A 16,140-nucleotide genomic window follows, 5' to 3' on the forward strand; every position below is an offset into this window, starting at 1 on the left:
GTGTATTCTATGTTTATAAAGATATATTGTCATCTGTACAAAGATGCGAGTAAAAAATATAATAAAAAAAGGTTTTATCGAATGGTTCTTAAGGCTACTGTGCTACTCTGCAGGTGCTACACTTTCAAATTTATAATATTTTAAAATGTTCGTATAAAATATATACAAATTCACGGCAGTACATACAGACGTATAAAATTCTCTAATGCAAACATTCCTATATCCGTACAGAAATTAGTGAAGTTTATAAACAACGATAGTGTCATGATTTAGATCATGATCCGATCTTAGAAAGTAAATTGAAACATTGTTTTCTTTTTAAATTCTATATTTGCTAGAGTTCTCGATCACACAGTTAGTTGTCAAATCCAAAATTGTATAGATTTTTTGTGACAACACATGGCGGTCCTGCACGACCAGCCATTAAAGGAGCAACCTTAAAATATATTATTTTATGTTATAGATTCATATACGTATAAAATATAGTGTCTCTCAAACTAAGGTCTGGGTTAAAATCTCATAAAAGATAACCATAGAGAAAACTTTAAATGTTAGTAAATATGTGCGCCATAATCGGTACACAAAAAGTTTTAGTTCTTTTTTTTTTTTTTAAATCTCGAAAAAGCTGAAAATATCACATTCTAGACAAGAATATACCCCCTTAATAATTCAATTTTTGATGGTTCGGAGATCCAAAGGAAGGTGAAGTTTGAGGAACACTGTTTTAAAATTAAATATATAATATATTGTTCTGATTTATCCCTACCTGTTCCCACTCATTAAGATGGGGATCGTATGCTTCAACAAGCGTGAGATATTGTTGGCCATCGTAGCCTCCTACTGCCATAAGTCTATCACCAAGCACACAAACACCGACCGCGTCCCTAGGGCAACTCATTGGAGCTACCATTGTCCATGTATCTGTTTTAGGATCATACCTAAAAATAATAAAATACAAGATATTTATGTACGTTATAATTAATCTACCGACTGCACATTTTGAACATGCTTACCTTTCAACACAGTCGAACCTGCTGGCATTGGGATTAGTGCCAGGTGCATCATGACCACCCAATGCATATAGACATCCGTTTACTACACCTACGCCTACGCCACCTCGTCGTTTTGACATTGGCGCGCACGGAGTCCATTTGTTCGTATGTGGATCATAACATTCCACAGTATTTAAACAAGAACTTATATCTCTTCCACCAACTGCATATAATCTAAAAATGATACGCGTATGGTACCACACAATTATGCAATTGTATATCTGTTGGCTGTTTTAAAAGCTTACTTATCATTCAATACAGCGACGCCGACCGTAGATCTTTGCATAGACATAGGAGAAACTGCGCTCCAATGACGCGTGGCCGGATCCCATCTTTCTACAGTATCGAGAAAACTCCAACCATCATGACCACCCACAGCATATAAAGGCCCACCTAACACAGCTACACCTAATCCATGACGATGTACATTCATGGCAGATAGCGTGCTCCAAACAAATGAAGAAAAATCAAAGCACTCTACTGTGTTTAATGTTTTTAATCCATCCCTTCCACCCGCAACTATTAATTTTTTGTCAACGATAGCGGCGCCGAATTGAAGTCTCCTACCAATCATGTGTACTATTGGCGTCCAAGCATTATCGCGTAAAGAGAACGCATCTATAAAGTTAGTACCTAATAAAAATAATAATCGGTTTAGTAAAAATCCACTTTATCGTTTACTCTGACGTCATTTACCTTTGTTAGCATCCATGCCTCCAACAGCTAACATATGACCCACTGTAGCTTTCCTGGGTTTTGTTCGTCCTGACTGAAGCAACGGTCTACGCTCAGGTAGAAGATGATACTTGAGTGCTTCCATGACTAACTCCTGCACCACTTTTTGATCTTTGAACATTTCATTACTCTCAATATTGTCTGCTATAAACTGTATAAATTCAATAGCATCTACTCAAAATTTATAATTCACATAGCTTCTACAGATGCGTAAGAGAATTTAGCTCACCGCAGGTGACAATAAAGGTAGCTTTACAAGACTTAACAGTCGGCTTGCGTCTTCTCGTCTACTTTCTGGACCATGTTCCAACCAGGTCATAAGTGCCTGAAATTAATAGTAATAGTTCATTTTTCACCTCAATCTATGTAATATTATCTTAATTCTCTCCATATATATTGGATATAATTTCTTACATGAAAAATAGTTTCTTCCGAAGGTACATTTAAATCCTCGGATTCTAATAATTTGGCAACCTCGTTAGCAGATAGCAATAAAAATTCCTGATTCTTTGTAACTTCCATAAAATGTTTGGTAGTATAGGCATGAGCATGTTCTAATAAATCTGTACAAGCTTGCGTATCCGCAAACATTCTTATTCCTAGACAATTACTCGGATGGAGCTGTTTTCTAAGAAATTGACAACAGGCCTTAACAACTGGATTTAGCTGTAACAATCGTGCCGTCGCTAAAAGAGTCTCTATGCAATCTTCTCTTAATTCTATGCAACCTATATTTCAAAATACAAAAATTGATTTTACAATATTTGCAAATTATCAAATCATTGGTTCGATGCTCGTATTATGTATCGATTAATGTGCTCTTCAAACAATTATACCTGTGTAACAATAACAAACCAAAGCCCATAAAGCATCCCCATCTACTCCCATTAATTCAACTTCATTTTGCGCCGATTCTCTCAAAGAACTAGTGAACATGGCAGCAAAATATTCTGAGCTAGCGCTAAGTACTAAACGATGTGCTGGGAAACGTCTGGTCCCTATGAAAACAAAATGATGGATTCATTGAGATGTTATAAACGTCGTTAAAAAACAAGATAGTTTCTGTATAACTCTGTTTACCTGCAATTAACGTAACGTCTGTCAATTGTTGCTTATGTAAATACTTTTCCATGATTTTGAGACTGTTTTCCGCGTGCTTTTCATCTTGTGAAGTAGAAATACTCGATACCATGCTCGAAATACTATGTTCACTTATAGACGCTTCTTTGTTCGAGAACAAAAGTTCTTTGAGAAGCTCGCCTTTGTTTGATCCCATTCCAGTATGACTTATTTTCGACATTTTCGCGATATAAATTTGACAGATATCCTTATCGTGACTTGATTGCTTCAAGACATTTGACGTTATGAAAATTTCGAACGCGAGTATTTAAATTATCATGCGACTGACGGTCCGTCGAGTACTGAACCTTGGTAATAACCGCTGGAGTCAATGGCACTGACCTGACCGACTACCTCTTTTCATTTCTTAGGTCAGCGCACTCATTCGTGCACGAGATGCATATAAACAAAGAAACTAATGTTTGAAATAAATTTGTTTTATAATATCGAACTAGCTGCATTATTTTCGTAAGAAAAAAATACATCAAAAAGTATACGGTAATCGTTTACGTTTAAATTTGTTGTCAGTGTCAATCGCGTTATAGTTTGCAACTAATATACGCAATATATAGTAGGTTATATCGTCTATCTAATCATAGTAATGGGACTTGGATAGCTTCATATCATTTCGAATTTAAAAACTGTTTGAAGTTCTATTTATCTTAGAAATCTTTGAAGTCTTGATGTCTCACATTTTTATTACATCTGTTTAAACAATTTCATTGACATACAACATGCAATATTAAACAAACTCTGAAAAGTTACAGTTATTGGTTTTTATGCAGGGTGATTTTTTTGCTAGAAACCCCAAAAGCAGTTACTGCCATCTATTTGATCGCAATACATCAAAGATCAATGCTGTTCTTGAAAATCTTAAAATTTGCCACACCAATATTTAATCTATCAGTTAATATTGGTAAGGGAAACATTAAATGGGAGAAATTAACACCTTGCACTATTTTCACGAGTCAGACTCGTGATGAAAATTTTAGGCCAAACTCGAATATCACGAGTCAGGCTCGTTGTTCAGAGTAGTGCAAGGGGTTAAATATTGATTAGAAAAATAAGTTTTATTGTACTTTATTTGTAAATATATTTCCTCGGATAATACATTTGCTTTTATCGTGTCGTTCAATTTAATTAAAACGCATTCTGTAATTTCGTTTGTTGAGGTTTACATTTATAATTCCTTATAATAATATTCCTAGCATCTTCATGTATCTCACTTTGGTCTACAATATCAGTGGTGACGAACAACGGTCATCGCGTGATACATGCGGCTGTTAAAGTGTTAAGCGTAAAAATATTTAAACTAAAGTATATGGTTTCACGTTGTCAAAAAGAAGGTTCATCGTTGCAAATGTTCAGACCCCCGGACAATCGCAAGATATAAAATCGGCAGGTAAAAGATGCAACTACAGCGGTCAAACAAATGCAATAAAATAATTTCGTAAAAAATATTTTACACGACAAAACTGTCGTCATAATACCGTGTGTCTGCCGTGGCGCCGTAATTTTTATCTAATACATTATTGACTATTAGTGCACTATATACAGATTGCTCCTTCGCATGTTTGTTCCGGTTTCGTTGTGAATTCAGTATTTGATTCCGAGAACGACCCGTAAAAGATTCTTTTTCGACAACAACAAAAGCGATCGAGGAGCTCCGTCAAATCGCTCCTATCGGAATCGTCCTTATAAAGTCCGCTAGATGCTTCGTCCGTGCATGCTGCTATGAAAGTTTGCAAATCATTTTTCGGGAAACCGTCACGATAATAAATCTTAATCGTATCGTACGCGTCCATTATCACAGAAATAAATAAACTTAAAATAACGTAAATGAACAACGAAATAAAGGTATATAAATAAATTCTAAAGTACCACCACAACATTGTCGATTTAAACGACGTTATGGTAAATGTTGCGAACATGTCGTCGCCGTTTATAATAGAGAACAGGCATTCGGAAGTTGTGGCGAGCGATCGGAATTTTATATGATACGGGCCCAAGATCAACCAACCGCAAAACGTAAAACCAGCGTAAATAAGAATTGCACATAACAGAAACCGTGCGAGCTTTGGGGCAGCTTTTTTCAATGTTAAAATAACGACGTTGTAGGTTTTAAAGAAACCGAGGTACCGCAATACACCAAACCAAACGAATAAATTTCCAGTGCCAAGAAATATGCTACACAAATTCCAATAATCACTGTTATACTGTTTCTGTTCGATTTGTTCTTTCATGGCCGATCCAAAAATAATTAAAAGATCATTGACGATAATCATTAGATACCAAAAATTTAAAAATTCTAATCTTCCTTCGAAACTCAATATCTTACCGTATGTTTTCTTAAAAAAGCTGATGGTCTCGAATTTTAATAACTGTGCTCGGTATATAGCTCTGGAGCACAAAGAAAGAGATAACGAACAAATAAAAATTACTAGTAAATTTAGTAATGTCCTTAAAATTGATTCGATACGGCTATTCGTTATATAACGTACATCGCCTTTACATTGCAACCTTTTTGGTTCTGCATCTAACGAAAGTAACATCTGTCCATCGAAATCACGATTATCAAACTCAATGTTAACGTCAAATTTATAACAATCCGGTGGTGTCATAGGCCCGGCAGCTCTTAAGTTGATTGTTTTTAGGGAAAATTTTAAATGAGCGCTAACAAGGGCTGAGAAATTTACACTGATCTTTTGTTCGGACAATAAGTTCTTTGATGCATTAAATTCGTTGTAAAAGTTGTAAGTTATATTTAAACAAGTTTCTACGATTTCTTTATCAAAAACATAACTTTCATTAAAACCAAATACAATACCTTCTTTGTATTGATATAAACATAGAACAACTGGTACTACCGAATTGTCTTCCGTTATGTACGAATACGATCCAATCGCGTTACTGACATTATAGTAACCATCTAAAGCATAATCAATCGTACTATAGAAATCATCTTGTGTATAAATTGCCATAGGGCCAGTTGCTGGAGGATAAGCTGGTACCTAAAGATAATACCGTTATATTTTAAAACCAATTATATTGGTTTTAAACACATAGTTTTCATAAAAAATAAACGTTGAATAATATGTTACCTCGCGAAGAGTATCCCATTCTTTAAGAAATAGGTGTGAAAAAGCTAGTCGATTATCCCAAGCATAGTTTACATGCATGTAATTTCTATGTGCAAATAGACACAGTTGTACGGTCACCAATATAATTTTAATAACTTGCACAGCAAATTTATATGGGAAACGTCGCTTTGCTTGCCATTTTTCGATCGGGTTCATGAAAAAGAATTTCAGCTTTCTACGCATCTTTTCTTCCGCAAATGTCACATTATAGGTAAGATGATCCGTTATTGTTGCCCGATGATGGCTATAAACATAAGAAAATTTCTAATATAAACTAAAAAGTATCAATGATTCGATTTAAGCAATTTATCGTGTAAAATGTTTTTCTTTTACTTTTACACTCGTTAGCATAGATGCAACTGTATTTTCATGACAATTTCTATCTATGAACATGTAACATAAAAAAAATAAAAACATTTTTTAAAAAGGTTAAGTGCTTGATTTATCAGAGGCATTTAAAATATCTATTAATTTGTTTATGACAATGATTGTGTCTAGTAATATCTGTCAAATCTATCGACGCGACTGTAAAAGAAATACATTTTAAAAAACATATTTTCGTTGTAACTTAGTCGTTGAACAAAAAATAATTTTGTAAAGAAATCTAGTCGTAGGAGAATGTTTATAAGTTTAATAACGTGTTATAAAGACACGATAATGAGTGCAATACTCTATTGTGAATGATGCATCAGTCGACAAAGGAAAACAGTGATACGAAGGTTACATTAACGTCCATATTGATCGATGATCGCGCGAAGGAATGAAAAACGATAATCTGTGAATCAAATCTACGAACAGTGCGATTAACTTACAAACCTTGGACTGATCTCATTCTCGTTGAGCAGTCCATTTTCACCAGCCACTTCATCCTCGCTCTCGGATCCATTGCTCCATGAATGTTTAACGAGAATATTACTTTCCGGGTACATTTTTCTTCCTACATTTCTTTCTCGCGGTTCCGACATTTTATAGGAGTTGTTGTTCAGAACAATACTCAACGCACCTAAATTGTCGATTGAAAATGTTTTATCCCGCGGAATTATTGTCCCAGTTTCTGACGGACAATAGAAAATCAAGAAGTTGTTCACATGCGTTGATCTGCGTAGTAACACGAGAAAGATTATTGAGTGACATTGGATTTCGTCACGAAATTATACACAGTACTGAACGGAAGCAACGTTCGCAACGTACTGGATCGTAAAACACAAAGACAGCCGATTGCGATAATATAACACTGTTAGCAGTAGCCATCGGACGCCATCCAATTCACGTATCAAACTTTACTGATTGGCGCGCTGCTTCGGCTGTTTATGAAACCAACTGATCGCAGTATAGGGTTGAGCGGTGGGGAGGATGCAAATTGTTAGATGATCGTGTAAAGCTTCTCGTCATAAATGTCTGATGTCATATTCTTCAAAGTAAGAGATTGGAATCGCATACGAAGCAGAAATATTTATTCAAAATATTTTCAAGGTCGTAAGACGTATACCGATAATTCCATTTAGTAACATCAAAGGACCACTTAAACTGCTGCACGGTCTGTATCGCACTTGAGATCTCCCAAGTAATTAAATGCGAATACCTGTTATCGCTGGTGCTTATAAATTTAAATTACAAATACAATTATAATTAATTTACACAGGCACTCAGGGTGAACCACGATGGATACACGAGCACTATCCCGTTGAAGCGTCTAGAGTTGAAAGCGAGGTTATCTATCAATTATCAAAGTTCACGAAAACAAAGCACAGTCACGCGAGGAAAGGGATTAAATCCACGTAACGGTAGGTAATTGGATCAGAGTGTTCCTTCCTTTGTTTATCACGACCAATCGCTTATTCGTGACTCGTCGGGAAAAATGGAATACGAAGATTACAGATCGCGATAGGAAAGAGATCAGCTGATGTAATTCGATGGAAATACGAAAGTGTGAATTTGGTGGGCGAGAGACAGCACGCGGATGAACCCTCCGCGTGCGGTGATCGAATGACTAGGGGGGTGGTGCGTGCGTTTCCTTTCGTTCCGAGGATCGGCGCGCGTTGCCGGTGCAGCTTCTGCGCGAGCGTATCGGGTCTCGTAACACACACGAGCGATGCGTCCTGCCGCGCGCGCGAAGTGCCTAGGAGAGGAAGCGCAGCGGCGAAGCCGAGCTAAGCTCGGCCTTCCTCGACCGACCGTAGGCGCAGTCTCTCATCGTCAGTCTTTCTCGTTCCTAGATTCGAGAGAGCACACGCTTTCGGAGCCTGGGCAACCTTGGAGTGTGTCCACCTTGTCGCTAGCCATCAGCTATCGTCCTCGGTCACCGATCCGTACGTCCCTTTCTCGTTGTTCATGCGACTCTCGCGGTGCTGTGTACAGTGTCACGAAGTGTTATTTTGTGGGGTGCTGTCGGTATCGTCGCAAGGATAAACACATCGCAGAGGCGAGACGGAATTGATTCCCTCTCTTTTTACTCCGGTAGATTACTTTCTCTCGATTTCCACAGAGGCGGACGGGTTCGCCGTTTACCGGAGCCGCGTCGCGCGACTCGCCGAAGAGCGCGATAAGCATGGTGGATCAACAGCAGACGGATCAGCAACAGGAAGCTGTGCCGAGCGTGGTGGAGTTGAACGTGGGCGGTGTATTTTACACCACCGCTCTGACCACCCTCACCCGGGAGGGCGACTCTCATCTTGCCGCTTTGTTTTCGGGCAAAACGCCGGTAGAGAAGGATGCGAAGGGAAAGTATTTCCTGGACCGCGACGGGGTGCTCTTCCGCTACGTCCTCGATTTCCTGCGCAATCAGGCGCTGGTCCTGCCGGAGGGTTTCCGTGAGAGGGAACGATTGAAGCAGGAGGCGAATTTCTACGGTTTGCCCGGATTGGAGCGCGCCGTTATGGAGAACGGTAAATCCTCTGGATCACTTGGCTCCTCATCGGGTAAGAGAGCGCCCGGATACATTACGATTGGTTATCGCGGAAGCTTCGCGTTTGGCCGCGAAGGTCTGCCGGATGTGAAGTTCCGGAAACTCTCGAGGATCCTCGCGTGCGGTCGCGTGACTCTCTGCAGGGATGTTTTCGGGGGGACGTTAAACGAGAGCCGCGATCCGGATCATGGTACCTCGGATCGTTACACCTCGAGATTCTTCCTCAAGCACAGTTCCATCGAGCAAGCGTTCGACATGCTTCAAGAGCAAGGATTCAAGCTGGCGGGTAGCTGCGGTTCCGGCACCGCTGGCACCAATTCCGAGCAGCTGAAACCCGGCATGGACACCGAGGAGAATCGTTGGAATCATTACAACGAGTTCGTCTTTGTCCGCGAGTAAATACCGTTCCTTGTTCTTCCTTGGGTCTGAGTTAGCCGAAGAGGCTCGGTTGTTCGGAGTAGCCGGTGTCTTCCCGACAGAATCGACGATGTATGTATCCAGTTCCAACCGCGAGGCTGGAATTTCGGGATCTTCCGTTATCGTCGACGACCACGGCACCGAAACAAGTTGGCTTCCTGATGATTTTCTTTCACGGGCTGGAGTTTACACGGGCCGGTAGAATAAAGAGTAGATGAACTTTTTGTCGTTACAAAGGACATCGTGTATGTACTATTAAAACTCGTCGAGCTGCTAGAGCGACAATATCACGCATCCCTCTTTTAAACAAAATATTTTCTTCGACCGATGGGGACGCGACGCCGTCTCGCCATCGAACGGAACGAGATGTTTCTCTCTTACGAGGTGTCTTTGTTTAAATTATCAGACGCGTCTCGTACGCGTATAGCTCGACGCGGGAGTCGAACGTCGGTCGGAGTACTTCGAAAACGTAACAAAGCAAAGTTCGTTTAGCTTAATTCCACGAGACGAATACTAATTGGCTGTGGTACGAAGACCAAGACACGGAAGAAACTTTGAAGACGACCAAGAGGGTAATATTGGATCGTCGGATCTTTAAAACTTTGTTTTAATGCTTGATGTTTTGGCGAGAGTGCACAAAGCGGAACCTGTTACCGTAACATTTGGGAGCAAATTAGATCGGTATTCGATAATGGCCACTTTTTCAAATTCACGTACAGCGGGTGTCTAACCAGAAATGTAATTAGCTATTTTATTTCGAACTATTTTACGTTGTCCCTTGTATTACAACAGTTTTATTCAAACTTGCTCTCTTCGAGCTTCTAGGCTTCAATGACGACAGAGTGTAATTTACGAATGTACACAATCATGTTTATTCAATGTACTGTAGATGCGTGCAAGGTCTGTTTGCTAATAGATTACTAAGGCAATCTATCAGTGTATCGATAAATGTTTCACGATGCGTTACTCGAAGCAAGAGAGAAAGCAAAATACCATCGAGGATCCACCATTCCAGAAAATGCTCCGGATAAAATAATTAAAGCTTCTATTTGATAGTTGCTGCGTTTCGGCGTATCGAATATTTAAATTCATTAGAGCTAAGATGAAATTAAAATGAAGTTTATTTACCGTTCTGACGCTCGTTTCGGAGATCTCTGGTCACTTTTATGGGCTTCAAGGTCAGTTCAAAGTTATTACAAAACGCGAGAAAAGAAAATTATGTACATTTGTTTGACGATATTGGACCTAATCGCATTTGTAATTGTCCTGTTTCTGGCCACCTCGAATTACATACCTGGTCACAATGTTACACCGTTATAAATGAAAGGACTATCGTCTGGAAAATACGATCTTAACTTCGACATTGAAGATCGGGGACTCGAGTTTACTCGAAAGATTTTACGCAACGTTTCGACGAAGAAAACAAAACGGAGTCTTCTGAGTGGTTCTTACCGACTTTTCAATCATTGCGGAAGCATGCCTGAACGGAATCTCTAGAAAACATTAACAAGACCAAGTAGTGCGAATCGATAGTTGAACGTCTTCGAATCGAATTTGAAAACGTGTATGAAAGCAGGACGAAGAGAGATTAATTGGGTGTCCAGCGAACGTTTCTCTCCTGACGTTCATCCTCGTCGATCCTATCATCCGGGCGAGATGGGAGAAAGGGTAGACGAATTCAAGATTCAGCTTCAAACAACGCTGGTCGACTGTTCGTGGTTGAGTTTGATGTCGGACAGGATGAATGTGTTGTACAGGAACGGGCCTTGTATGTACGTATCGTGTAAACGTAAATTGTGTGTACGTACAAGCCAGCGCGGTGTTGAACATACGTAAAGCGATCCGAATGAACGCGTATCTCGAAAGATACTGGAACGATTCATTGTCAGAGTCTTAAAAACGGAATTGGTCCGCGTGTCACGCGCGTAAAGACCCTGACAGAGCTAGGTGCGTGCATATAGTGATGGGACTGGGACATGTTGATGCTTTTTATACATTCACGACTTGAATTAAAGTATTCCAAGAAACGTCTTCGAACGATTTCAGATTTAACGAGACAAGCGACTATCGTATCGATACTTATCAATTGCGCAAAGTTTGGTACCTGTTTAATTAGATTAAAAACTCGTCAAAGATAACGGAAAGCGACGGTAACAATCGATAGTCTGAATTTCAAAACGTAATTAGCAACTTCTTAAGGGAGTATTCTAGTCTAGATGTCAATTTTTTATGTTCTTTGGAATTAAAAAAAAAAAATTATACCATTAGGTTTGGCTTAGTGTACACAATTTTTCGTGCAAAAATATTTAAAATCGATACGGTGTAACCCCTTCGGTTATCGCGTTTCTCACGATTCCGACCGTTTTATTTATTTAGAGCGAATAAACCAGAAATCACTTTGATCGGTATAAACGTGGGCAACATCGGTTGCAAAAATGATGAAAGATATTAAAAAATACAATTTTGGCAACACTTTGAAGCTGGTGTATCGACTTTTTGTTTTATTGTTTACTTTCAAAAATCGTAGTAAAAACATCGGATTTTGAAAATTTTGGTACGGACGATGAAGTTGATCGGTTATCTAGAATTGGAGATGTCGTGGTAAATATTTAAGGAAATGTGGTTTTAAGAAAAATCGCGTTTAGAGTTTTATATACGAATTCATCAATATCCATCGGTACAAATAGTTTCGAGAACATATAAATCGATTTTTATCGACTTTTTTTAAGGTTCTAGATTAGAGTACCTCCTTAAAGTTAGAACGTAATAAATATTCCATTAATTGATCGCGCTGAATATTTCAAATTTAAGAGTAATAAGGATAACAATTGTATTGAAATAACGATTCGTAGATTTCCATTTGATTATCTTCCAAACTTTTTAGTAATTCAAAACTGATTTTCCCATTATTTTTACCACCAAATTGACTTTGTTTCTTATCGGTGATGATACGAGCTTTAATCGAGACCAAGAATTTATACAAAATTAGAGCGTTCTTTTTAAAGAATGGAAAATCGCACAAATACTTCGCGTGAAAAAAATATTCAAATAATCTTCTAGATGAAACAGTCTATTCGAAGTTTTTCGAGTAATGCACAACGTCTGATTAGCTACATTGTTGTCCTGTTTAGGTCTTGATGATCCTTGGTGTTTGAATCGTATCGATATTTTACTAGTACCAATGACTACTTGTAATGCTCTAGAATAGCTATCGGTATTAATGAGTACGTCATTGGGTCCCATCACTGGTCTCGTGCATAAAATCGTGACCTACGTACCATAGAGGTATGATTTGTTGGCTAAGAACCTACAAACAGAAACCCCCGCTCTTATGTCACTCTAGGCAGTAGTAGAATCTCCATATTCACGAGAGATACATTTTTGTTCTATACACGGTTAATACCCAAAGCTTATGTCGTCTAATGTGATTCTATCTCACTTTGTCTCGATACGTTTCGTTCGCTAATTGTAGTTGCGATCGCCTCAGCCAATAACGAGAACGCGCGCGAGGGACAGGCGACGCTATTCGCTGTTACGCTACGGCCAATCAGCGCGCCTAGCCATCAAGTCATCTCTCTACGGTACATATAAGTACAGGAACATTCGCTTTCGAGAGACGAGTTCGACGTGTTCCATACCATAGGCGTCGAATCGGCAAATAGTTGCAGGATCTCTGAGAGGAATTTTATCAGCGGGTACAGTGTCTCTTTCGGGCCAAATTTTGTTCCATTTTCGTTCACTACGGTAGAACGTGAATGTAACATGACAATTTTCAGCTCTTCTACCGGTGCCCAGGCACGATGTACCCCTGGCCTAGAGCCTCTCAACGACCCTGAATAGTAACATTAATCGTGTATTCACCGTGAAAACGTAGACGTTTCGTGTCTGGAACCGTCGCGCAGTAGTTCGAACGACGTCTCTCTGCAGCTTCTCGCCTGGAAATCGGTAGACATTCCGAATCGTTTGATCAATATCCCGGCATCTAGCGCGACAGGGTGTAAAAGTTTTCGATGAAAACAAACGCGGTGTTCGGGAACGTTGGTCGACTTGCCGGGCGAGAAAATGAGCGAAACGAAACTGCCCGTCGGCGACGATGCGACGGACAGACGCGAGGCGGATTCCCCGAGCGGATTCTTCCTCTTTCCACGACAAGAAATAAACGACGTCGAATTAAAAACGTCGGGACAGACGTCTATGACCTTGACGTTTATAGTTTATCACGATTATCGATTATCGCGATTGGCCTGATATCAAGAGGTACGCGATCCAGATTTCCCATTCAAGATCTGACGCCATTTACGAAACATCCGTTCGTCCCGCGATAGCAACGAGTTTGGGGACGTTTCAATTTTTGCCGAATATCGAATACAAAAGATCCACGCGATCCTAAGAACGCAACGGTATATACACAGATTTTACTCGGGATTTTTTCGAAGAATCGTCCATTTTTCTAGACGAACGACCCGCGGGATCGCGTCGGGACTAAACAAACTGTTCCTTTCAGGGATATTCGAGGTCCATACGTACATCGACACGGGAGACACTGAATTTCACGCGATGCCGGTTACCTCTTGGCGTGCTCTCTTTATTTTCGTATTTTTAACTCGAAGCACACGGTCGGATTGATAACGGCCGTTCTCCCCGTTGCAAGACAATCTTATCGACGACTTGCGTGGACGTAGATTCTTTTCCTTTCACCGCGCTACCTCTTGTTAGATTTCGAATAGAATTGTTTACGGCGCGTTGAGTTCGAATCGGGATCGTTACGACGACTCACAATGGTACGAATCCGGGGAAACGCGATAAAATATCGCTGCGCTAACGCTTTATTGTTTTTCGACATTCGGGGTTCTCTTGGCTCCCAGAATTTAATTCATCAATTTTTAGTTAAAGCATCTATTTGAATAAGACGAACATACATGGGTATAGCAATATATTTTTAACGTTTATTTTATTAAATCATTAATTTTATTATACAATTGATATTAATAGCTTTTTTTTTTATTTGTTATTTAAAATTCTTTAAGATAATTTTGCTCATCTTTGGGTAATGAATATATATGTTGATTGATTTTTTATTCTTTAACTTTGTTTACAGGTGTCCTCTTGGGTCGTCTTATGCCATCTTTAGATTAACACGTTCGTTGAAATTGGGAGATTGTTTGTGAGGTATAATTTTAATTTTGTTATTTTTTAGCACTTTTATGAATTGCATTCTTCAATATTTTAATTATTTTCTTTCTATATATTAGTTTATATGGATTTTGTGTTACAGGGCTTGTTAGTATGAAATCCTTCGGTTTGTTTTGGGAAATTTTGTTCCAGTACGCGAATGTAAGTTTATTATATTATTATTTCTCATTATTTTTGTAGTACACTGTGCTGCATTATACTACTTATATTTCATTAGATTCTATATGTGTTTATTCTTTGCTTTTTCACAATTTTTTTTTTTGGAGAGAGTCAATAATAAATAAAGCTTAATCTCAATATACTGTATTGCTTTGTACGATTTTATACGAATTTATGTTATTGAAAATTGAAGAATAACATTGTCAAAAGCAAGTAGAGACAGCGTTAATGTGATCGAACGAGATTCGATTTTATATGTCTATAAATAATCGTTAAAATGTTCATTTTCCGAGAACAAATACTCTTCTTTTCCTTTGTGTTTTGTTTTATTTTCATATATTCTAGAATCATTTTTTTTATTTCCGTTTTCACACGCCTGACAAATTCTACATATTTATCATAGCCGAAATAGGCAGAGTTTCATTCCAACAACAAATAACGTATACAAATTCTGTATTGCAGTGAATCATTCGCCGCGTTTAGCAACGATAAATTCAACAGGAAACAAATTGATTGTGCAATTTAATTTGATATTTTTATCGAACGAATCACAGGTCAAAAATAGTTTATTTGTCCAAAGATTTAAAAACAAAACTTATTTATTATATCTAACGTGTTCAACAGATTAGGAAACGAAACTTTTTCTCATAGTAGAATTGTTTATTTTTAATTTTGAATGTTTTATTAAAACGAGAGTTGTGCCCATCTCTGTGCCATCGAAGTAATTTCTCGTACGTTATTCATATTTTTTTTATTTATATATTTATGTAACGATTAATTTACACGTTTTATTTTATACAAACATGAACTATTTGTATACAAAGTTTTTACTCTTTCGTGTTTGTAGCATCATTATACGTGGAAGATATCTCTTAAAGAAACAAAATTTGTACAGCCGGTGAACAAGTCGAAAGTTTCGTACATTTTTAGGCAATACAGGGTGTTCGGCCACCCATGGGGAAAAAATTTTAATGGGAGATTATAGAGGCCAAAATAAGTCGAAAATCAAGAATATCAATTTTTCGATTGAGGCTTGGTTAAAAAGTTATCAAATCATTCTGAAAAAAATTATTTTCGGTTGCGGGGCTCAATTACAATCATTTTTGGTGAATAGATATACCCTCGAAATCCTACGCATTTTCGAGAAAAAAATTCGTTACTGAAAATATAATGTCTGACCATGACCGTCCGTTACCCTGAAAATTGGAAAGTTTCAAATAATTCTGGAAAAATTATTTTCGGTTGCGGGGAGCAATTACAATTATTTTTTGCGAATAGACATACCCCCGAAATTCTAGGCACTTTCGAGAAAAAAATTCAAGTAGGTGTTGAAATTATTCGACCAAAAAAAAAAATTTCAAATCGTTCTGGAAAAATTATTTTCGGTTGCAGGGGTCAATTACAATCGTTTTTGGTGAAC

The 16,140-nt window shown here is 38.4% G+C and overlaps 3 protein-coding genes across 5 annotated transcripts; 1 reads left to right on the forward strand and 2 right to left on the reverse strand.

Annotated features, from left to right (window-relative positions):
• Positions 1–5: 5 nt before the first annotated feature.
• On the reverse strand, positions 6–3,142 carry LOC122402427 (kelch-like protein 5). 2 transcript variants are annotated; one of them, XM_043405200.1, is made up of 9 exons: positions 2,868–3,142; positions 2,624–2,785; positions 2,202–2,515; positions 2,017–2,112; positions 1,749–1,938; positions 1,298–1,670; positions 1,014–1,226; positions 767–938; positions 6–436 (listed from the first exon to the last, which is right to left on the reverse strand). In XM_043405200.1, the coding sequence occupies exons 1-9, from the start codon at positions 3,085–3,087 to the stop codon at positions 356–358; spliced, it is 1,821 nt and encodes a 606-aa protein (XP_043261135.1). In that variant the 5' UTR covers positions 3,088–3,142; the 3' UTR covers positions 6–355. The 2 variants fall into 2 exon arrangements, with proteins under 2 accessions (XP_043261135.1, XP_043261133.1); XM_043405198.1 differs by having other exon boundaries at positions 1,298–1,685.
• Positions 3,143–3,970: 828 nt separating this feature from the next.
• LOC122402424 (mucolipin-3-like) lies at positions 3,971–7,620 on the reverse strand. Of its 2 annotated transcripts, XM_043405193.1 has the most exons (4): positions 7,238–7,619; positions 6,863–7,144; positions 6,008–6,290; positions 3,971–5,917 (listed from the first exon to the last, which is right to left on the reverse strand). In XM_043405193.1, the coding sequence occupies exons 2-4, from the start codon at positions 7,009–7,011 to the stop codon at positions 4,454–4,456; spliced, it is 1,896 nt and encodes a 631-aa protein (XP_043261128.1). In that variant the 5' UTR covers positions 7,012–7,144; positions 7,238–7,619; the 3' UTR covers positions 3,971–4,453. The 2 variants fall into 2 exon arrangements, with proteins under 2 accessions (XP_043261128.1, XP_043261130.1); XM_043405195.1 differs by having other exon boundaries at positions 6,859–7,620.
• A 541-nt stretch (positions 7,621–8,161) lies between these two features.
• Positions 8,162–11,924, forward strand: LOC122402428 (BTB/POZ domain-containing protein KCTD16). The gene has a single exon (XM_043405201.1). It carries the CDS (start codon positions 8,595–8,597, stop codon positions 9,348–9,350), a length of 756 nt encoding a protein of 251 aa, XP_043261136.1. The 5' UTR covers positions 8,162–8,594; the 3' UTR covers positions 9,351–11,924.
• The last annotated feature ends 4,216 nt before the right edge of the window (positions 11,925–16,140 follow it).

This window comes from Colletes gigas, unplaced genomic scaffold, assembly GCF_013123115.1.
Source record: "Colletes gigas isolate AHSC1104 unplaced genomic scaffold, ASM1312311v1 Colletes_gigas_Sc00036, whole genome shotgun sequence".
Classification (NCBI taxonomy): domain Eukaryota; kingdom Metazoa; phylum Arthropoda; class Insecta; order Hymenoptera; family Colletidae; genus Colletes; species Colletes gigas.